Source organism: Pelophylax lessonae (assembly GCF_965119305.1).
Source record: "Pelophylax lessonae genome assembly, chromosome: 2".
NCBI lineage: Eukaryota > Metazoa > Chordata > Amphibia > Anura > Ranidae > Pelophylax > Pelophylax lessonae.
The window spans coordinates 421,884,703-421,900,867 of NC_138769.1; the positions used below are offsets into that span (position 1 = coordinate 421,884,703).

A 16,165-nucleotide genomic window follows, 5' to 3' on the forward strand; every position below is an offset into this window, starting at 1 on the left:
GTTAATTGTATTCTATCTTATGGATTTATTTTAGACAGCACAGATTTGTTCTAAGAATACTCTATTTAAAGGAGGTGTTTTCAGTTTACCGCTACAGAGGTCAAAAAGGAAGTTTTGGTAACTCATGCCGACCATGCCTCTAACCATGTCAAAGATTTATGAATTAGCACATTGTGATAGTTACAACAGTTTCAAGACTATAGCTACAACAAATCAGCAACATTTTAGATGATATATACATTACATTAAAACATTCTCCGTGTGTTTTATAGCCTACAGCTAATCAGAGGTCAAAAAAGTTAGAAACTATTACATGTCTATATAAAACACACCTGGACAGCTTTGTTTCTCACTTTGATCTGTTGGATCTCTTTACCATAGTTCTTGATAGAGCTTTTTACCTGTTTCTCGTATATTAATTGTACACTTTCAGGTATGCACAGGTCCTATCATTGATCCTTCTCTACACAACTGTTTGTACTGAAAATATAACTTTCCTTGCTGACGCATGTAATGTTGTTTATTATCTGACAAACGGCTCTGTTTAATGTGTCTGTCAGTTAAGACCTTTGCAAAGTAAAAAAACACCTGGCATATTGCTATTACTTTTAGAACTTTTGTAAGTAGTACACTTTTGTTAACTAAACTTGTAGTTTGTAGTTTCTCGTAACTTGTAGTTTCACATATGTGTCAGGTGTTGTATTTGCTGACCTACAAATGTGGCAGTGTTACACAATTTGTAACCACCTGCATTCTGCAGTTTTTTTCTTTGCTGAATCTAGATCACAGTTGTTTTCAAAGGCACAGAATTCAACAAGTTGGCAGCGTTCATTTATTCTGGAAATTATTGTTCTTTTGGAAATCAATGTAATATTGTTACATCAATGATCCATGTTAACCTTCTCAGCGGTATTCCCGAGCGTGGCTCGGGGTTAAATTTCAGAGCCAAAAGCGGTAACCCCGAGCCACACTCGGGGTACTGCCAGATGCATCGCTGGATCCTGAAAGCGGGGTTACTTACCTTGTCACAAGGATCCAGCGATGTATCCCGGCGGTGTCTAGCGGCGGTTCTTCCTCCCGATCCTCTCCGTGCCCTGGCTTCCGTCTCCTGCGACGTGATGTTCACAGGGGGGTGGAACCGGCGGCAAATTCAAATGTAATACAAATGTAATTCAAATGCAAGCACACTGATACAATGCAAAATAAAAAAATCATATTAGTTTGCCCCCCAGTGCCCTTTCCTGCAGTTTTACTGTACTTTATATATATATATATATATATATATATAGATCTATATATATATATATATATATATATATATATATATATATATATAGATATATATATATATAGATATATATATATAGATATATATACTTTAACTTTTTTGTTTTTTATTATATTATAATTTATGATTTTGTGTTTCAAACTTTATCATACCCGAGATGTTATAAAGAAGAACACACAGTAAAAAAAAATCATATGTAAATAGTTGGTTTGGGCTGCTCATTCTTAAGAATTACATGCAAAATAATGGAACAGCTTTCAGCACCTAAAATCCAAAAGAATCATACCGCCAGGGAGGTTAAACAAAGGTTAATTGCCACACCTCACAGGTGGACCTTTGGGTTTGTTATTTTCCCTTAGACCACAAAATTATGTTTGTTTCATAGACCGTTTCATACGAATGACAGAAGGTTAGTTTGGACTCATTGCTTGATCAAGAAAATATTTACAAGACTGGCTAAAACTTTTTTAATGAGTGACCTTTTGTCGTTACTTTCATGTTACTAAATTATGTAATTTTAAGGGATGTTCTAAAAGTTGTAAATTTTTGCACCACCGCAAACCGTTTTTGGAAGTTATTATTAATTGAAATATTATTTAACCTTTTCGTAACAGTTTTCTATTGTATTCGGATAATTGAACAAAGAATGGTTATAATAATCACAGAGTTCAAAAAGGTTGTGGAGTATGAGCTTGCATAAAAAGATTCAACAGTAGCTTGTTTGAGGTGCACACTCATCTTATCTGCCGGGGATACCTACTGCTAATTGGAATAGGTTTCCAGGTGTGCAACTTTGTTTGAGGCTGGCGATAGCAGATATACATTCACTGTGGGTCTCTGCAATGATTAGAAAATTCAAAATTCAGGTTTTTTGACTGCAAATGAAAATGATTTGGTGCGTATTGGACCTGCACCCTAGCTGGTGATCAGTATGTATACAGTACATTACCCACTGAAAGGGATCAATCTTTAACAAACAAAATGCTTCAACAATCAGCAGATCAATGATTCCATAAAGCATTATGTTTTTCTCCAAGATTTCTGTAAAACTGATGAATATTTTAACAAAAGAAACTGACTTTTCACTGTCAAATATTTGGTAATATGGCAGCATTAACTTTTCAAACTTTTGAACACAGCCAGCGCTGTGACACTGTGGCCTTAACTTAAATGTTGTAAAGGGCTGTGCAAACTGTTGGTGCTATATAAATTCTGTATAATAATAATAACTTTGCTTTTTATGGCTTTCTACAAGTGCACAGTGTGTTTAGTAGACTTTACTGAACCACTGCATCTTCATAATCATCTAGAAAATAAATAAATAAATAAATAAAAACTATTTAGTACATCTAAATTAGAGCCCATTCAGACTAGTGTGACTTGTCAGCCTGACAAGTCGCGGTTGGTCGCGGTCCATTGAGTAGTACAGGACCCGTTCTAATAGGAGCGACACAAGTCGCTCCGACTTAGAAGAAGGGTCCTGTACTACTTTGGGGCGACCTGGGAGCGACTTGCATAGACTTCCATTATGTGAAGTCCCTGCAAGTCACGCCGAAGTCGCGGTGCACGCGACTTCACAGGTCGCCCCCCAAAGTCGGATCGCCTCAGTGTGAACCGGCTCTTAGAATTATTTGTAATCGATGTTAAAGTTTACTGTGAAAGATGGACTGGTTATGTGTTATTAATGAAATCATTATTATTATTATACAGGGTTTATATAGCCCCAACAGTTTGCGCAGCGCTTTACGTGAGGGCAGACAGTACAGTTACAATACAATTCAATACAGGTGGAATCAGAAATCATCAAATTCAAACATATCTTATCTTTGTATATATACATACAGTACATAGTTACATAGTTACATATAGTTGCATAGTTGGTAAGGTTAAATAAAGACAACAGTCCATCCAGTTAAATTTGTGTTGGTGTGTGTGTATGCGTGTAGAAAATAATTTCCCATATCCCCATATATTTTTTTTGCTAAGATGCAAGTCCAAGAGTTTTTTTTTTTTTTTTTAATTATCCATACTTCCTGCTGAGTACCACATCCTTATCACCCTGACAGTGAAAAACCCCCTAAGCAGCTTAAGGTTACACTGCTTCTCTTCCAGTGTCATTGTGTGGTCCTGTGTTTTCTTATACTCCCTGGGACTGAAAAGTTTCATACTAACGCTGGGATTATTGTTGAGATATTTGTATATCGCTATTAAAACTTCTCTCAAGCATCTCTTTTCCTATATTGATTTTGTTGCCCTTCTCTGGACTCTCTCTGGCTTTAGCACATCCTTTCTGAGGATTGGTAAGCAGAACTGGCCGGAATACTCCATATGCGGCCAAACCAGAGTTTAAGAGTTTAATAAAGTGGCAGGATTATCGTTTTATCTCTGGAGTTAATTCCCCTTTTAATGCATGCTACAATTTTGCTGGCCTTGCTTGCTGCAGCTTGGCATTGCATGCTATTGCTCAGTCTGTCTTCTACTAGGACCCCCAGATCCAGATTCCCCCTAGTGGGTAAGTTGCATTTATATGTTTAACCTAAATGTGCATTACCTTACATTTACCAATGTTAAACTTCATTTGCCATCTAGTTGTCCACTCCATTCATTTATTCAGGTCCTCTTGTAAAGTTTCTATATCCTGCTGTGTTATTGCCCTAGTTATTTCTGTGTCATCAGCAAACACTGAGATTGAGCTATTTCCCATCCTCTATATCATTTATAAATAAATTAAACAGAATTGGTCCCAGGACAGAGCCTTGGGGTACCGTACTTACCACTCTAGACCATTCGGAGTACACGCTATTTATCGCGCTATGGTCTATACCCGCAGACCTCAGTTTGTAGATTAAGCATTTGTGGGGACTGTGTCAATTGCTTTTGCAAAATCCAGATACACCACATCTACCAGCCTACCTTTGTCCAGATGGCAGCTCACTTCCTTTTAGAATGTTAATAGGCTGGTTTAGCAAGAGTGACCTTTGGTAAACCCATGCTGATTACTGCTAATAGTACTGTTTTCATCAGCAAATTCTTGGGTATGGTCCCTTATCATCCCCTCAAATAGTTTACAAACTACCGATGTTAGACTGACAGGCCTGTCGTTTCCAGGAATATATCTCTGCCCCCTTTTGAATATTGGTACCATGTGGACTTTTCTCCAATCAGCTGGTACCAATCCTGTCAGCTATAACCTGAGTTCTTTGAGGACTCTTGGATACAATCCATCAGGTCGATTTAATCATGTTAAGCTTCTCTTATCCTTTCATCCTTACATAAATATATTAGCAGAGGAAAAAAAGGCACTGATAGTTCATCAAAGACAAATTAATAGAACTTTTTAAGGTATTTATCATATTGCATAATTCTCTTTAATTTTTAAAATGTTTGCTGCAACAAATTCATAACCATACAGTCAACAATATTTGGGATGCGTGTAAGCACAACATACATGACTACAAACGCCAAGTGCATAACTACAACTAAAGATTCCTGTGGGGTCCTTCTCAGTGGCCATGTGTAAATGAATCGGCAATGAATAAGCACATGGTGTGAAACGCGTTTGCTGCTATCCTGTTTGTCTTGTACATGTCGATGATTTGAAGAAATAAAACTCAAGTTTCTACTTTCCTGAGACTGGAAGTGCCACTTTCTTTCTACATGCACATGTGTAAATGAATACATTCTCTAAAAGCTAGAAATTCAAGGGCCCACTTGAGACCAGGAAGGTGTTGTTAGGCGAAACTAGTAGGGCAGGGCTTATGACGCCAAAGGAGGACACCGCAATTAATAGACACACGCTCGCAGCTTGGACTCTGACAGCCGGAGTGGTATCTTTTTGTCTGCTTAGCATCCTAGTGTCGGGCTGACACAAACTAACGTGAGTGTAACTTTGCCTATGTTTTAAACAAATAAACCTTATTTATGGAATTACACTATTTTGGGATTTATTTCTCCTCTCCCTCCAAATATATCTTATACTCCAACATCCTGGGAATAACCATGGGAATGTTAAGAATACGCCGGATATCCATTTATATAAGCGTGGCTACTGGTTGATACCAGCTTATTTTCTGGTGAGTTAATTTAGGAAAACCAGTGAGACACGGATGGTGTGCCCCACGAGTGCACACTAAAGACACTAATATATGCAGAGTTTTTTGCACCTTTTTTTGCCCTTTTCCTGCATCTGCACTTTTTTTCTTCACTTGAGACTTTTTATGATGAATTGTGGAGTTATTAGAATTTAAGATATCTATTGATGCATATGTTTATAGTGATATTTATATACATATATATGATTTGCAAATTGTATGTGCTTTAAGGATATTTCGTTATGAAGCTGGTTTAATTAATTTATTCAATTGCACTTTATATAACTTTTTGGATTATTGTGCACTTTACATACATTTTCCAGGAAGCTGGCAAATGTTTTTGTCTTGCACTTTATATGTCGGTTTGATATTTTGCACTTTATATACATTTTGCAGCAAGCAGGTAAATGTTCTTTGATTGCACTCTTCATATATATTTTTGTTTATATTTGCTTTATTGCACTTTTGCACTTTTTGCTTGGTTTGGGAAGTTAAAAGAGAACTATGCTCTTTTTGACTTCAGATACACCTTGATTATTTAGGTGTTTTTGAGAAATATTTCTTTATTTTTCTTTATTTTTATTTTCACTTATATCAAGTTTGGAGACATAATATAATATTGTGATAAGAAATAGGCTAATTGTAGGCATTTATTCTGTCACTATTAGGGGATTACAAAGGAACTGCGCTGATTGTTATTTTTATTTACCCACTTGAGACATGTTTGTTCTTGTGCACTGTCTACATTTGGTGTGGTCATTCTGAATGACCTGCAAACATACAAGAACAGACCAAAAAAATTGAGATTTTTCCAATGCAGCACAGCATGCATTGTGGAGCACTGCGACACGTGCATTGGGGCTACATTGGTGTTCAAAATGTACAGCATGAAAAATGTGTTCCAGCCCTAAATATGCCCATTAAGGCTGTACTTCAGAGCATTGGAAAAAAATGTCAGCTCACTCAGTTGCTTAAAGCAGCTAAAATATATATTGTATAAAGATGCTACAACATCACCATTTCATCCTAAATAGAAGGGGGTATCTCCACAACTGGTGGCAATCAAAGTGAACAAAAGAAACCCAAAGCAAACCCATTCAGGGGCTATGGGAAAAGATAGTTGTACAGGAGGGCCAACTATGGTGTAAGTTGAAAAACATATACTTTATTGAAAATTCATATAATAGAAAAACATGGAAGCAGATGATTCCCAATACAACAAATAGACTAAAAACCACACAGACAACACAACCACATCCGAGACATTTATATAGGCCCCATACAAACCATTGTGCGTATCACCGGTGTACTTCCCCTTTAAAACAAAAATAGGACTGTGTAAGGAACCTAGTTCACTCAGTCACATAAATGGGGGATCCTCAAAACCATGTCACCCTGCCTCTGTGTGGACAGCTTTAGTATATAGTCAATGGTGGTAATCCAGCATGGATAAAAGGGTGATAAACTGATAAATGCAGGGCTTTTCCATCGTGCTTCTGGGTTCAATGCTTCTTCTGGAGGTAGTGACGCCTCCGTTCATCGTCTATTAATAGCAGTGGCCCACAGTCAGCAGGACCAGGCTTATTACGTCACTAAGGGCCATCTGGTGGGCAATTAAGAATCTTAACAACATCAAAAGAGTGAATTACTATATAGTCTTAGGCCCCCTTAACACAGGGAGTCTGTCAGTCGGACTCCATTTTTCTCAGCGGAGGATTGATGCGATGATATCCCACTGAGCAGGCGGATGGCAGCTCTGTCTCCGTGCTGTGTGCGGAGACAGAGCTGCCAGGTCCCCATTCTTCTCTATGGGGGAATTGGATGAGAACGGACCGTCTGATTCCTAATCCGATCCGATCCGATCCACCAGACAGATGGAAAATAGGGTTTCCTTCCGTCTGGATTTGACGGATCGGATGTCAGCAGACATGTCTCCACTGACATCCGATGCCCCATAGAGATGCATGGGGCATCCGCTCAGATCCGCCTGAAAAACGGACAGGCGGATCTGAATGAACCGCCTGTGTGAAAGGGGCCTCACAGCATAATTGCCGCATCCAAAGTCACATTTTATTTACACACCAAAGTCATCAAAAGCAGCCAAAGGGGATAGAGTTCAACCAATCACTTCTTATATACAATCCACCTCTCAACCACAGGCAACTAATTAAGGGATTCATCGACCAACAAGCATCAAGGATCCAGGAACACTTTTAGACTTAATTAATTATTTAACCCCTTAGGGGCCAGAGTACCTAATTTAAAGATCCTGGATTTTTCCTTCTGAAGTAGGATCATGTCGAAGTCCTCCCTACCGCTAGAGAGCTGAAGGGCAAAAAAACCCTTAACTTTTAAACCTACAGGACTTCCTCCATGTACCGCAGCAAAATGCAGACCCCCAGATTCCTCCATAAGAGTACCTGTAAAAAAAAAAATGTCCGAAAATATCGGCCAATATCGGCCGATACCGATATGCGATGACCAAAATATCGGTATCAGTATTGGCAAAAAAAAACGATATCAGTCGATCGCTAGTTAATACTAATATTAATTTAAAAGTGCACTGCTGAATTGAGATTTTATTAATTGTAAAGGGTTAGTAAATCCTAACCCAAGCTCTAAAAGCTTTAACATGGTATTGTATTGTGTGAGTGCTGCCTGTTTGCTGAACATGTCTTCCCATGACTTCCTGGATTCCCTGCATGCTTTGCATTTTCTTTGCACATTCATTTTCTTTACTTTGATTTCTGAATACTAAATAACCCAGTGGTTCTCAAATCCGGTCCTCGGGACCCACTAACAGGCCAGATTTTAAGTATTACCTTGGGGGATGCAGACTAGAATACTGCAATCACTGAGAAGCAAATGAGATCACCTGTGATGTAATTTAGTTATCTTGCAAACCTGGCCTGTTGGTGGGTCCCGAGGACCGGATTTGAGAACCACTGAAATAACCCATGGTACCTTGCTGACTGCAAGCAGTGATTCCTGTACACAGGACCCAGCCCCTAAAGTGCCTTCCAACCCCCATTCCGTGACAGCTCACATGAGAGGAGAGATCTGTAAATGAATGAATTACAAGACCCGTATTCCACGGCAGCAGACAGACTTTCAGTTATCAATGGAATACAAGTACTGTAACTGTTGCACCTGTAGTCCATTGCCCTTTCCTCCAGCTCTCAAAATGAAAGCCCATACAGGGGTACAGATAGAGTGGAGGTGCCGCCTCTTTGACCCGCCTCCTGGTCACTCACTTACCCTCAGCTCCCGGGGAACCCATTGCTGTGAAGGTGCTCACAGGCACTGAGATCCAGATGTTATTTCCTTAACCTTTACCATCTGGTTTTGATTCTGCTCAAGTAATCTTCCATATGTACACATCAAACCAACTGTGGCTGTCTCCTGATGAAGTGGGTGTTGTCCCGCGAAATGCATTGAGATTATAGCTTCTGCTCATGAACAATGATTTTATAACCGCGTTGGAGTATAGAATATACAGTGATGAAACTGTGTGTTTTTATCATTACACAATCAATGTGAAGTATACATGTTTTTTATGTAAAATTAAATACATTTTGCATTTTTTATACATTGAATTTACTATTTCTTTGTGCACCACTCTTAAAGTCGCATGGGCAAATTGTCTTTTTTGTTGTTTTGGAGTATTGGGGACTGAGTGCTCTCCAGGTCTGTGCACAGGGAGTCCTCCTTTCTCTGACAGTTACAGGCAGAGAGCTGGAGGAAGAGTCTGCAGGAGTCCGACCTTTCAGCCAGATCCACTGATCGCGGGTGCGATGCTTTGCAAGCTCCTGTGAAAAAAATGATACATGCACACTTTTTTCCTGCAAAAATATGCGCGTTTTTTAAGGTTGAACTTAGTCTTTAACAAATAGGCACAACAGAAAGAGGTACTTAGATAGAAGCAACATAAACATGATTAAAGAATTAAAAACATTTACAGTCAGGTCCGTAAACATTGGGACATCGACACAATTCTAATCTTTTTGGCTCTATACAACACTACAATGGATTTGAAATGAAACAAACAAGATGTGCTTTAATTGCAGACTTTCTACTTTAATTTGAGGATATCTACATCCAAATCAGGTGAACGGTGTAGGAATTACAACAGTTTGTATATGTGCCTCCCACTTTTTAAGGGACCAAAAGTAATGGGACAGATTAACAATCATAAATCAAACTTTCACTTTTTAATACTTGGTTTCAAATCCTTTGCAGTCAATTACAGTCTGAAGTCTGGAACGCATAGACTTCACCAGATGCTGGGTTTAATCCCTGGTGATGCTCTGCCAGGCCTCTACTGCAACTGTCTTCAGTTCCTGCTTGTTCTTGGGGCATTTTCCCTTCAGTTTTGTCTTCAGCAAGTGAAATACATGCTCAATCGGATTCAGGTCAGGTGATTGACTTGGCCATTGCATAACATTCCACTTCTTTCCCTTAAAAAACTCTTTGGTTGCTTTCGCAGTATGCTTCAGGTCATTGTCCATCTGCACTGTGAAGTACCGTCCAATGAGTTCTGAAGCATTTGGCTGAATATGAGCAGATAATATTCCCTGAAAAAACACTTCAGAATTCATCCTGGTGCTTTTGTCAGCAGTCACATCATCAATAAATACAAGAGAACCAGTTCCATTGGCAGCCATACATGCCCATGCCATTACACTACCACCACCATGCTTCACTGATGAGGTGGTATGCGTTGGATCATGAGCAGTTCCTTTCCTTCTCCATACTCTTCTCTTCCCGTAACTCTGGTACAAGTTAATCTTGGTCTCATCTGTCCATAGCATGTTGTTCCAGAACTGTGAAGGCTTTTTTAGATGTTGTTTGGCAAACTCTAATCTGGCCTCCCTGTTTTTGAGGCTCACCAATGGTTTACATCTTGTGGTGAACCCTCTGTATTCACTCTGGTGAAGTCTTCTCTTGATTGTTGACTTTGACACACATACACCTACCTCCTGGGGAGGGTTCTTGATCTGGCCAACTGTTGTGAAGGGTGATTTCTTCACCAGGGAAAGAATTCTTCGGTCATCTACAACAGTTGTTTTCCATGGTCTTCCAGGTCTTTTGGTGTTGCTGAGCTCACTGGTGCGTTCCTTCTTTTTAATGATGTTCCAAACAGTTGATTTGGCCACACCTAATGTTTTTGCTATCTCTCTGATGGGTCTGTTTTGATTTTTCAGCCTAATGATGGCTTGCTTCACTGATAGTGACAGCTCTTTGGATCTCATATTGAGAGTTGACAGCAACAGATTCCAAATGCAAATAGCACACTTGAAATGAACTCTGAACCTTTTATCTGCTCCTTGTAAATGGGATAATGAGGGAATAACACACACCTGGCCATGGAACAGCTGAGCAGCCAATTGTCCCATTACTTTTGGTCCCTTAAAAAGTGGGAGGCACATATACAAACTGTTGTAATTACTACACTGTTCACCTGATTTGGATGTAAATACCCTCAAATTAAAGCTGAAAGTCTGCAGTTGTTAAAGCACATCTTGTTTGTTTCATTTTAAATCCATTGTGGTGGTGTATAGAGCCATAAAGATTTGAATTGTGTCGATGTCCCAATATTTATGGACCTGACTGTAGGGCAGATTCACACCACATGCAGTCCAGTGAGTTTTTTTTTTTTTTTTGTGCATTAAAATTGCATGGACAGTAGGTTACATGGATTTCAATGACAAAGTTCACACCATTGCAGCGTGTTCCAGTACAGTCCACAAAGGTGGAATATACTGCATTTGGTCTGCAAGGAGCTGCACTGGAACATAGCAAAATGCATCAAAAACACGCCGGAACGCATTACAGCAAAAAAAAAAAAAATAAATAAAAAAGAAAGAAAAGGAAACTGCAAAAAATACAAAGGTGAAAAACGCACTTAAACTCATTAAAAACATATAAAAAAAAGCATCAAAATGCACCTGAATGCATCAAAAACGCACATACAGAAACACCTCTGGAATGTATCCAGACTGCGTTTCTGTGGTGTGAACTGACCCTTAACACCAAGATTATTACTAGGTCTTAGAAAAGAATAATAAATGCATACAATTACCTTTATTGTCTATTTCGCCAGCTTATAATAACATTTCTGAGCAGAGTATTTATTCAATTGGAATATATATATTGTTTTATTTTTTTTTTCAGTGATTTGATTTCTTTTTGTCTGCTGCTCTCTTTTAGATGATTGTTTCACATACCTGGTACCACTGGTGATTATATCTTTGGCTTTCATATTTTTGCTGACCATTAACATTGTGCACTATGCCAAGAAACATAGAAAAGGTAAGTGGGTTTATGACAGAGAGTTTACTTAGTAATCTTAAAAACCCAAACAAAGGGTTGTGCTATAGTCTCGACCGATTCAAAAAAATTACCTAAAAAGTCAAAACCTAACCGTTACACATCATATTAAAGGAAAGACTACAAATGCTCTGGTCTTTCCCTAGATTCACACCTGAGCTGAGAGATGTCCACCTGATTAAGCAAGGTAAAAAAAAAAATAAAATGCAAACATTACTCTGAATGAATGCTCCTCTATGAAGAGGTGGGGTTGAGAGTCAGGATGGTGATATCACGGTGTCCACCAGTCATTGAGAAAATGCAAAGCATTCTCTGGATGTCACCTGTGCCTCTTTCCGAGCAGCCAACCTCTTGTGTTCAGAATGCAGTAGGACAGCCCTTCAGCACAGGACCTGGAAGCTAGTGGATGTGATTGGCCAATCAGACAGTGATTTCCAGCTCTTAGAGGGATCCCGCAGGTATGGTACAGTATATGCAGTTTCCTTGGTCCAAGCTGGACCAATATACAGTACCTTTGGAAAAATATCATACCTGTGTTTTGTCTTGCAGTGAAGTGCTGCTATTGTTGGCAGGTTTTCCTTGTAGACTTTAGGTGTAGGAGGGCTTCTGTTAGATATATACAGCCTACACACAACAAAACTTACAAAATTACAGGGGGGAACAGGAGGGTACAGTACACGGAGGGCAGGGGGAGGAGTGTGGTGTGCAGGAGGGCACAGTACAGGAGGGGCAGGAAGGTACAGTATAGGGGGTGGGTGGTTAGGAGGGTACAGTACAGGTAGAGGGTAAGTGGACATAGTACAGGGGGCAGGAGGGTACAGTATAGGGGCAGTAATGTATAATACAGATATGGTCTCCTTAAGCAGAGCTGCGTGGGGAAACTGCTGTCACAGATCTTACCTGTTCTTGCAGGCTGTTACTGGGCTATATGTTCCACTGGAATGACATCTCCCCCTCTACCTTCCCCTTCAGAGTTTCTGGCTCGTTTCAGGCACTTTGCAGGGGTTAAGGAAGAACCCCGAGGTGGAGCGTCTTACTACTGCTGCTGCTTGTGTGGGTGGGATGTGTGCTGCACCAATCACATGGGATGAATAGGAGAGGAGAGTCAGCAGGGATTGGTGCAGTACACATCCCGCCTACACAAGCAGCAGCAGTAGAAAGATGCTCTGCCTTGGGGTTCTTCCTTTGCCCTTGAAAAATGGGGGGGGGGGATGTGACTGGGAACCATGGGGTAGGGGAGAAGAAGGATGGGGAAAAAAAGGGGGTGGGTAGGAGATGAGGGATGGGTAGAGGAGAAGTGGAGTGAAACTGGGGGATCCTGGTCTGTATAGGGATAAAAATGGAGGATTTCTGCTGGCGTGAGGGAAGTGGGAGGAGAGGCAAATAGATGAGGGTCAAGGGGACTGGAGAGGGATGGGCATGGGGAATACTGTTGGCTGATGAGCAATAGCCATAGTATAATAAAAGCAAATGGTCTTGCTGGCAGGGAGGGTGAAAGGGAGAGATCTCCATTGACTAGTAACGATTCAGTGTTGGGGGGTATTCAGGGTAGTGGATTCTGCCCTTTTGCGCCCCCCCTATCCATGCATCTGGCCCCCTAATCTACATGCAGGGCGCTGGACGCATGGATTCCAATGGGTTTTTTTTATTTTATGTTGAAGCACGTGATTAGAGCCAGAGGCTCTAATAGGCTTCAAAAAATGGTGGGGAAGCTGCCGCCGCTGACTGCCCTCCACATGTCCAGGGTGAGTGAGCCGTCAACTGGAGGGGGGGGGGTATGGAGTGCGGGCTGGTGTGGTCGGGGGGGGGGTTTGATGTGGTCCGTCTACTGCCCCCCCCCCCGGCCCATGGAGCACCGACCGCCACTACCTTTTGCAATGTTTGTGTATGGGGGGGACACACACCTATGTGAAGGTGAAGGGAGGGGGAGGGGGGAGTGAGGGAAAGTGAACTGGAGGGACTATTGTTTGGAAAGTGTCAGGAAAAGAATTCCAGTCAGCCGGGAAATAGGTTGTAAATAAGCAGGGCTGCTAGATGTTGGCAAACCGGCTGGCTGGGAGAAGGTAGCAAGGGTTACCAATGTTCTGGAAAGCAGCGTGACAGGCAGAAATGGATGGATATCTGTGAGGATGAAAGGGAGCGGGAGGGGATAGTGGCTGAGGCGGGGAGGAAGATGCCGGAGTGGGAAAAAGCACTGAAGACTGCTGGAGATTTGAGAAATAGATAACGAAACTGACCTATAATGCAAAGAGCTGACTTAAACAAGGGGAACTTTTCAGGACACTGTGGGAGGAAACTTCAAGGCCCCTCCATGCACCTAGGACCCCTGGGCAGTTCATAGAGGTGCCTGTTCAAAATGACAGCCCTAGATCTCAGTCCAGACACATCCACTTGCTTTCCCTCATTGCCCAGCAGGACAGGAAAGTGCTGGAGTGCCCAGGCACAAAAGGGGATCATATGTGGCCCAGATGGGGAAGCGGATCGGTGTGGTGTGGCAAGTACAGGAACGATGGCTTGTGTGTCTCTCCCTCTGGCTCCCTACACGAAGACCGGTGGTCCCCCCCTATCAGCGGCTCTGGGTGTAGGCAATGGTGTGGAAAAATATCCATACAAGCATGAGCTGCCATTTTGGATAGGACTTACATACAATATTGGCAATTGCAGGTACAAAACCAACGGCATGGCTGGGGACTCAGAGCAAGGGCATCACTGTCTGACCCATTTCCAATAAAGAAGCTGCCACTGAGCTTGTCTAGAATTTTTTAAATGTTCTTTTGTAAATTCTATATAGAATTATTGATCAGTCCAGGAAGAGTTGTTTTGCTGGCTATGGCTGTCAATCACAGCCAGTGAGAAAAGAGCGGGGGGGGGGGGGCAGGTCCAAGCCTCACTGTGTGTGTCAATCGATTCGAGCAAGCCCGCATGAATTTGAGCAAATGGCTATGGGGGGGGGGGGGGGGTTAGCCGGGAGCGCCAGCGGGGGACCCCAGAAGAGGAGGATCAGGGCTGTACTGTGTAATACCATTGCGCGGAGCAGGTAAGTACCTTGTATGATATTTTTATTATTATTATTAAAAATTCCTAGAATTTTCAGCCCCTCACAGCATATTTGCAAAAATGTTATTAAACATTGTTCTAAACAGTATAGGTTACTTCAGATTCCAGGCTGCCAAACTGAGTCCAGGTAGATCTTGCTTAAAGTGGACCTTACCCCCTTTCCTCTAAAATCATAGCAACATATGTTTTTCCCCTTCCTGGTTTCTCTAAAGTGGAACCCTCACATATACACAGTGAAGTGAACAGCCTCAGATGATACACAGAGATTAACCACTTCTGGACTGCAAGGTTTTACCCTTAACGGCCAGGCCATTTTTTGTGATATGGCACTGCGTTAATTTAACTGACAATTGCGCGGTGGTGTGACGCTGTACTCAAATAAAATGGATGTCCTTTTTCCCCCACAAATATAGCTTTCTTTGATTTTATGTGATCACCTGTGTGATTTATATTTTTTACGCTATTTTTTACTTTCTGCTATAAAGCATTCCCAATAAAAAAAGGTAAAAATCTAATTTTTTTTTATCATTTTACTATAACAATTGCAACAAAGGCACCTTTAAAAACACCCTTGGAACACATTTTTTATGCTTTTATCTGATGTTTATCTATTTGGAAGGTCTCACTTCTGGATATGGCCACCATTAGAAAGCATGGGGCCCTAAAGAGCCTGTCTGACAAGTCCCACCACCCAGTGTCCCCCTATATGCTTTAGCCACCCCTTGTGCCCCTCTAAAAAACTTTAAGAAACCCCCCCCCCCACCTTTTTCTTTTGTATCTCCTCATATACTGCAGAGGGCTGCTGTAAGTCCAGAGGAGCTGCCCCAGCTGTGTCTATGCACAGCCAAGCGGTCCTTGCCCAGGGCCTGCACCCTTCCACTCCTGAGAAGAGAAAAACAAAGGGGTGACTTACCTTTCCAGTGTCCTGCAAATACTGAAGTGTGCACCTTCTGAAGTTCACAGAAACATCTCACCCCATATTGCACCTTTTGTGATTGCGTTGTGATGTGTTCAGTAGGATGCTCACAGTATGTACCTTCCTCCTTCTCCTCCATTACCAATTGATCACTAAGGGAAACAGAGGTATGCTTAGATGGACAGGAGGGATAGTAAGCAGAGAGGACTGACACTGCATTGTTCTCTTGCACTTTGCTAGAATTATGCAGTACTGGAGCCACCCCCATGCCAGTAGTGAATGTAACATGTCAGGAACTCAGGTTGTTAGAGGGAAATGCAAGGAAATCTCACCAATGGAGTTATAGTAAAAATTTCACACATATTCTAACCTGTACACACTTTTTCCAAAACTATTACAAACATTTTTTTGGTTGGACTTGAACGTGGTTGTGAAGGCAAAAGGTTTTTTTTTTTTTATCTTAATTCATTCTATGCCTTCTGT

At 41.2% G+C, this 16,165-nt stretch overlaps 1 protein-coding gene across 1 annotated transcript in view; it reads left to right on the plus strand.

Moving 5' to 3' along the window:
* The window catches only part of TRAT1 (T cell receptor associated transmembrane adaptor 1), a 44,260-nt gene that overhangs the window by 950 nt on the left and 27,145 nt on the right, over positions 1–16,165 (plus strand). Inside the window, exon 2 of the mRNA XM_082244892.1 lies at positions 11,590–11,691. Coding sequence (XP_082101018.1) covers positions 11,590–11,691 — 102 coding nt within the window. The remainder of the gene's footprint in view (positions 1–11,589; positions 11,692–16,165) is intronic.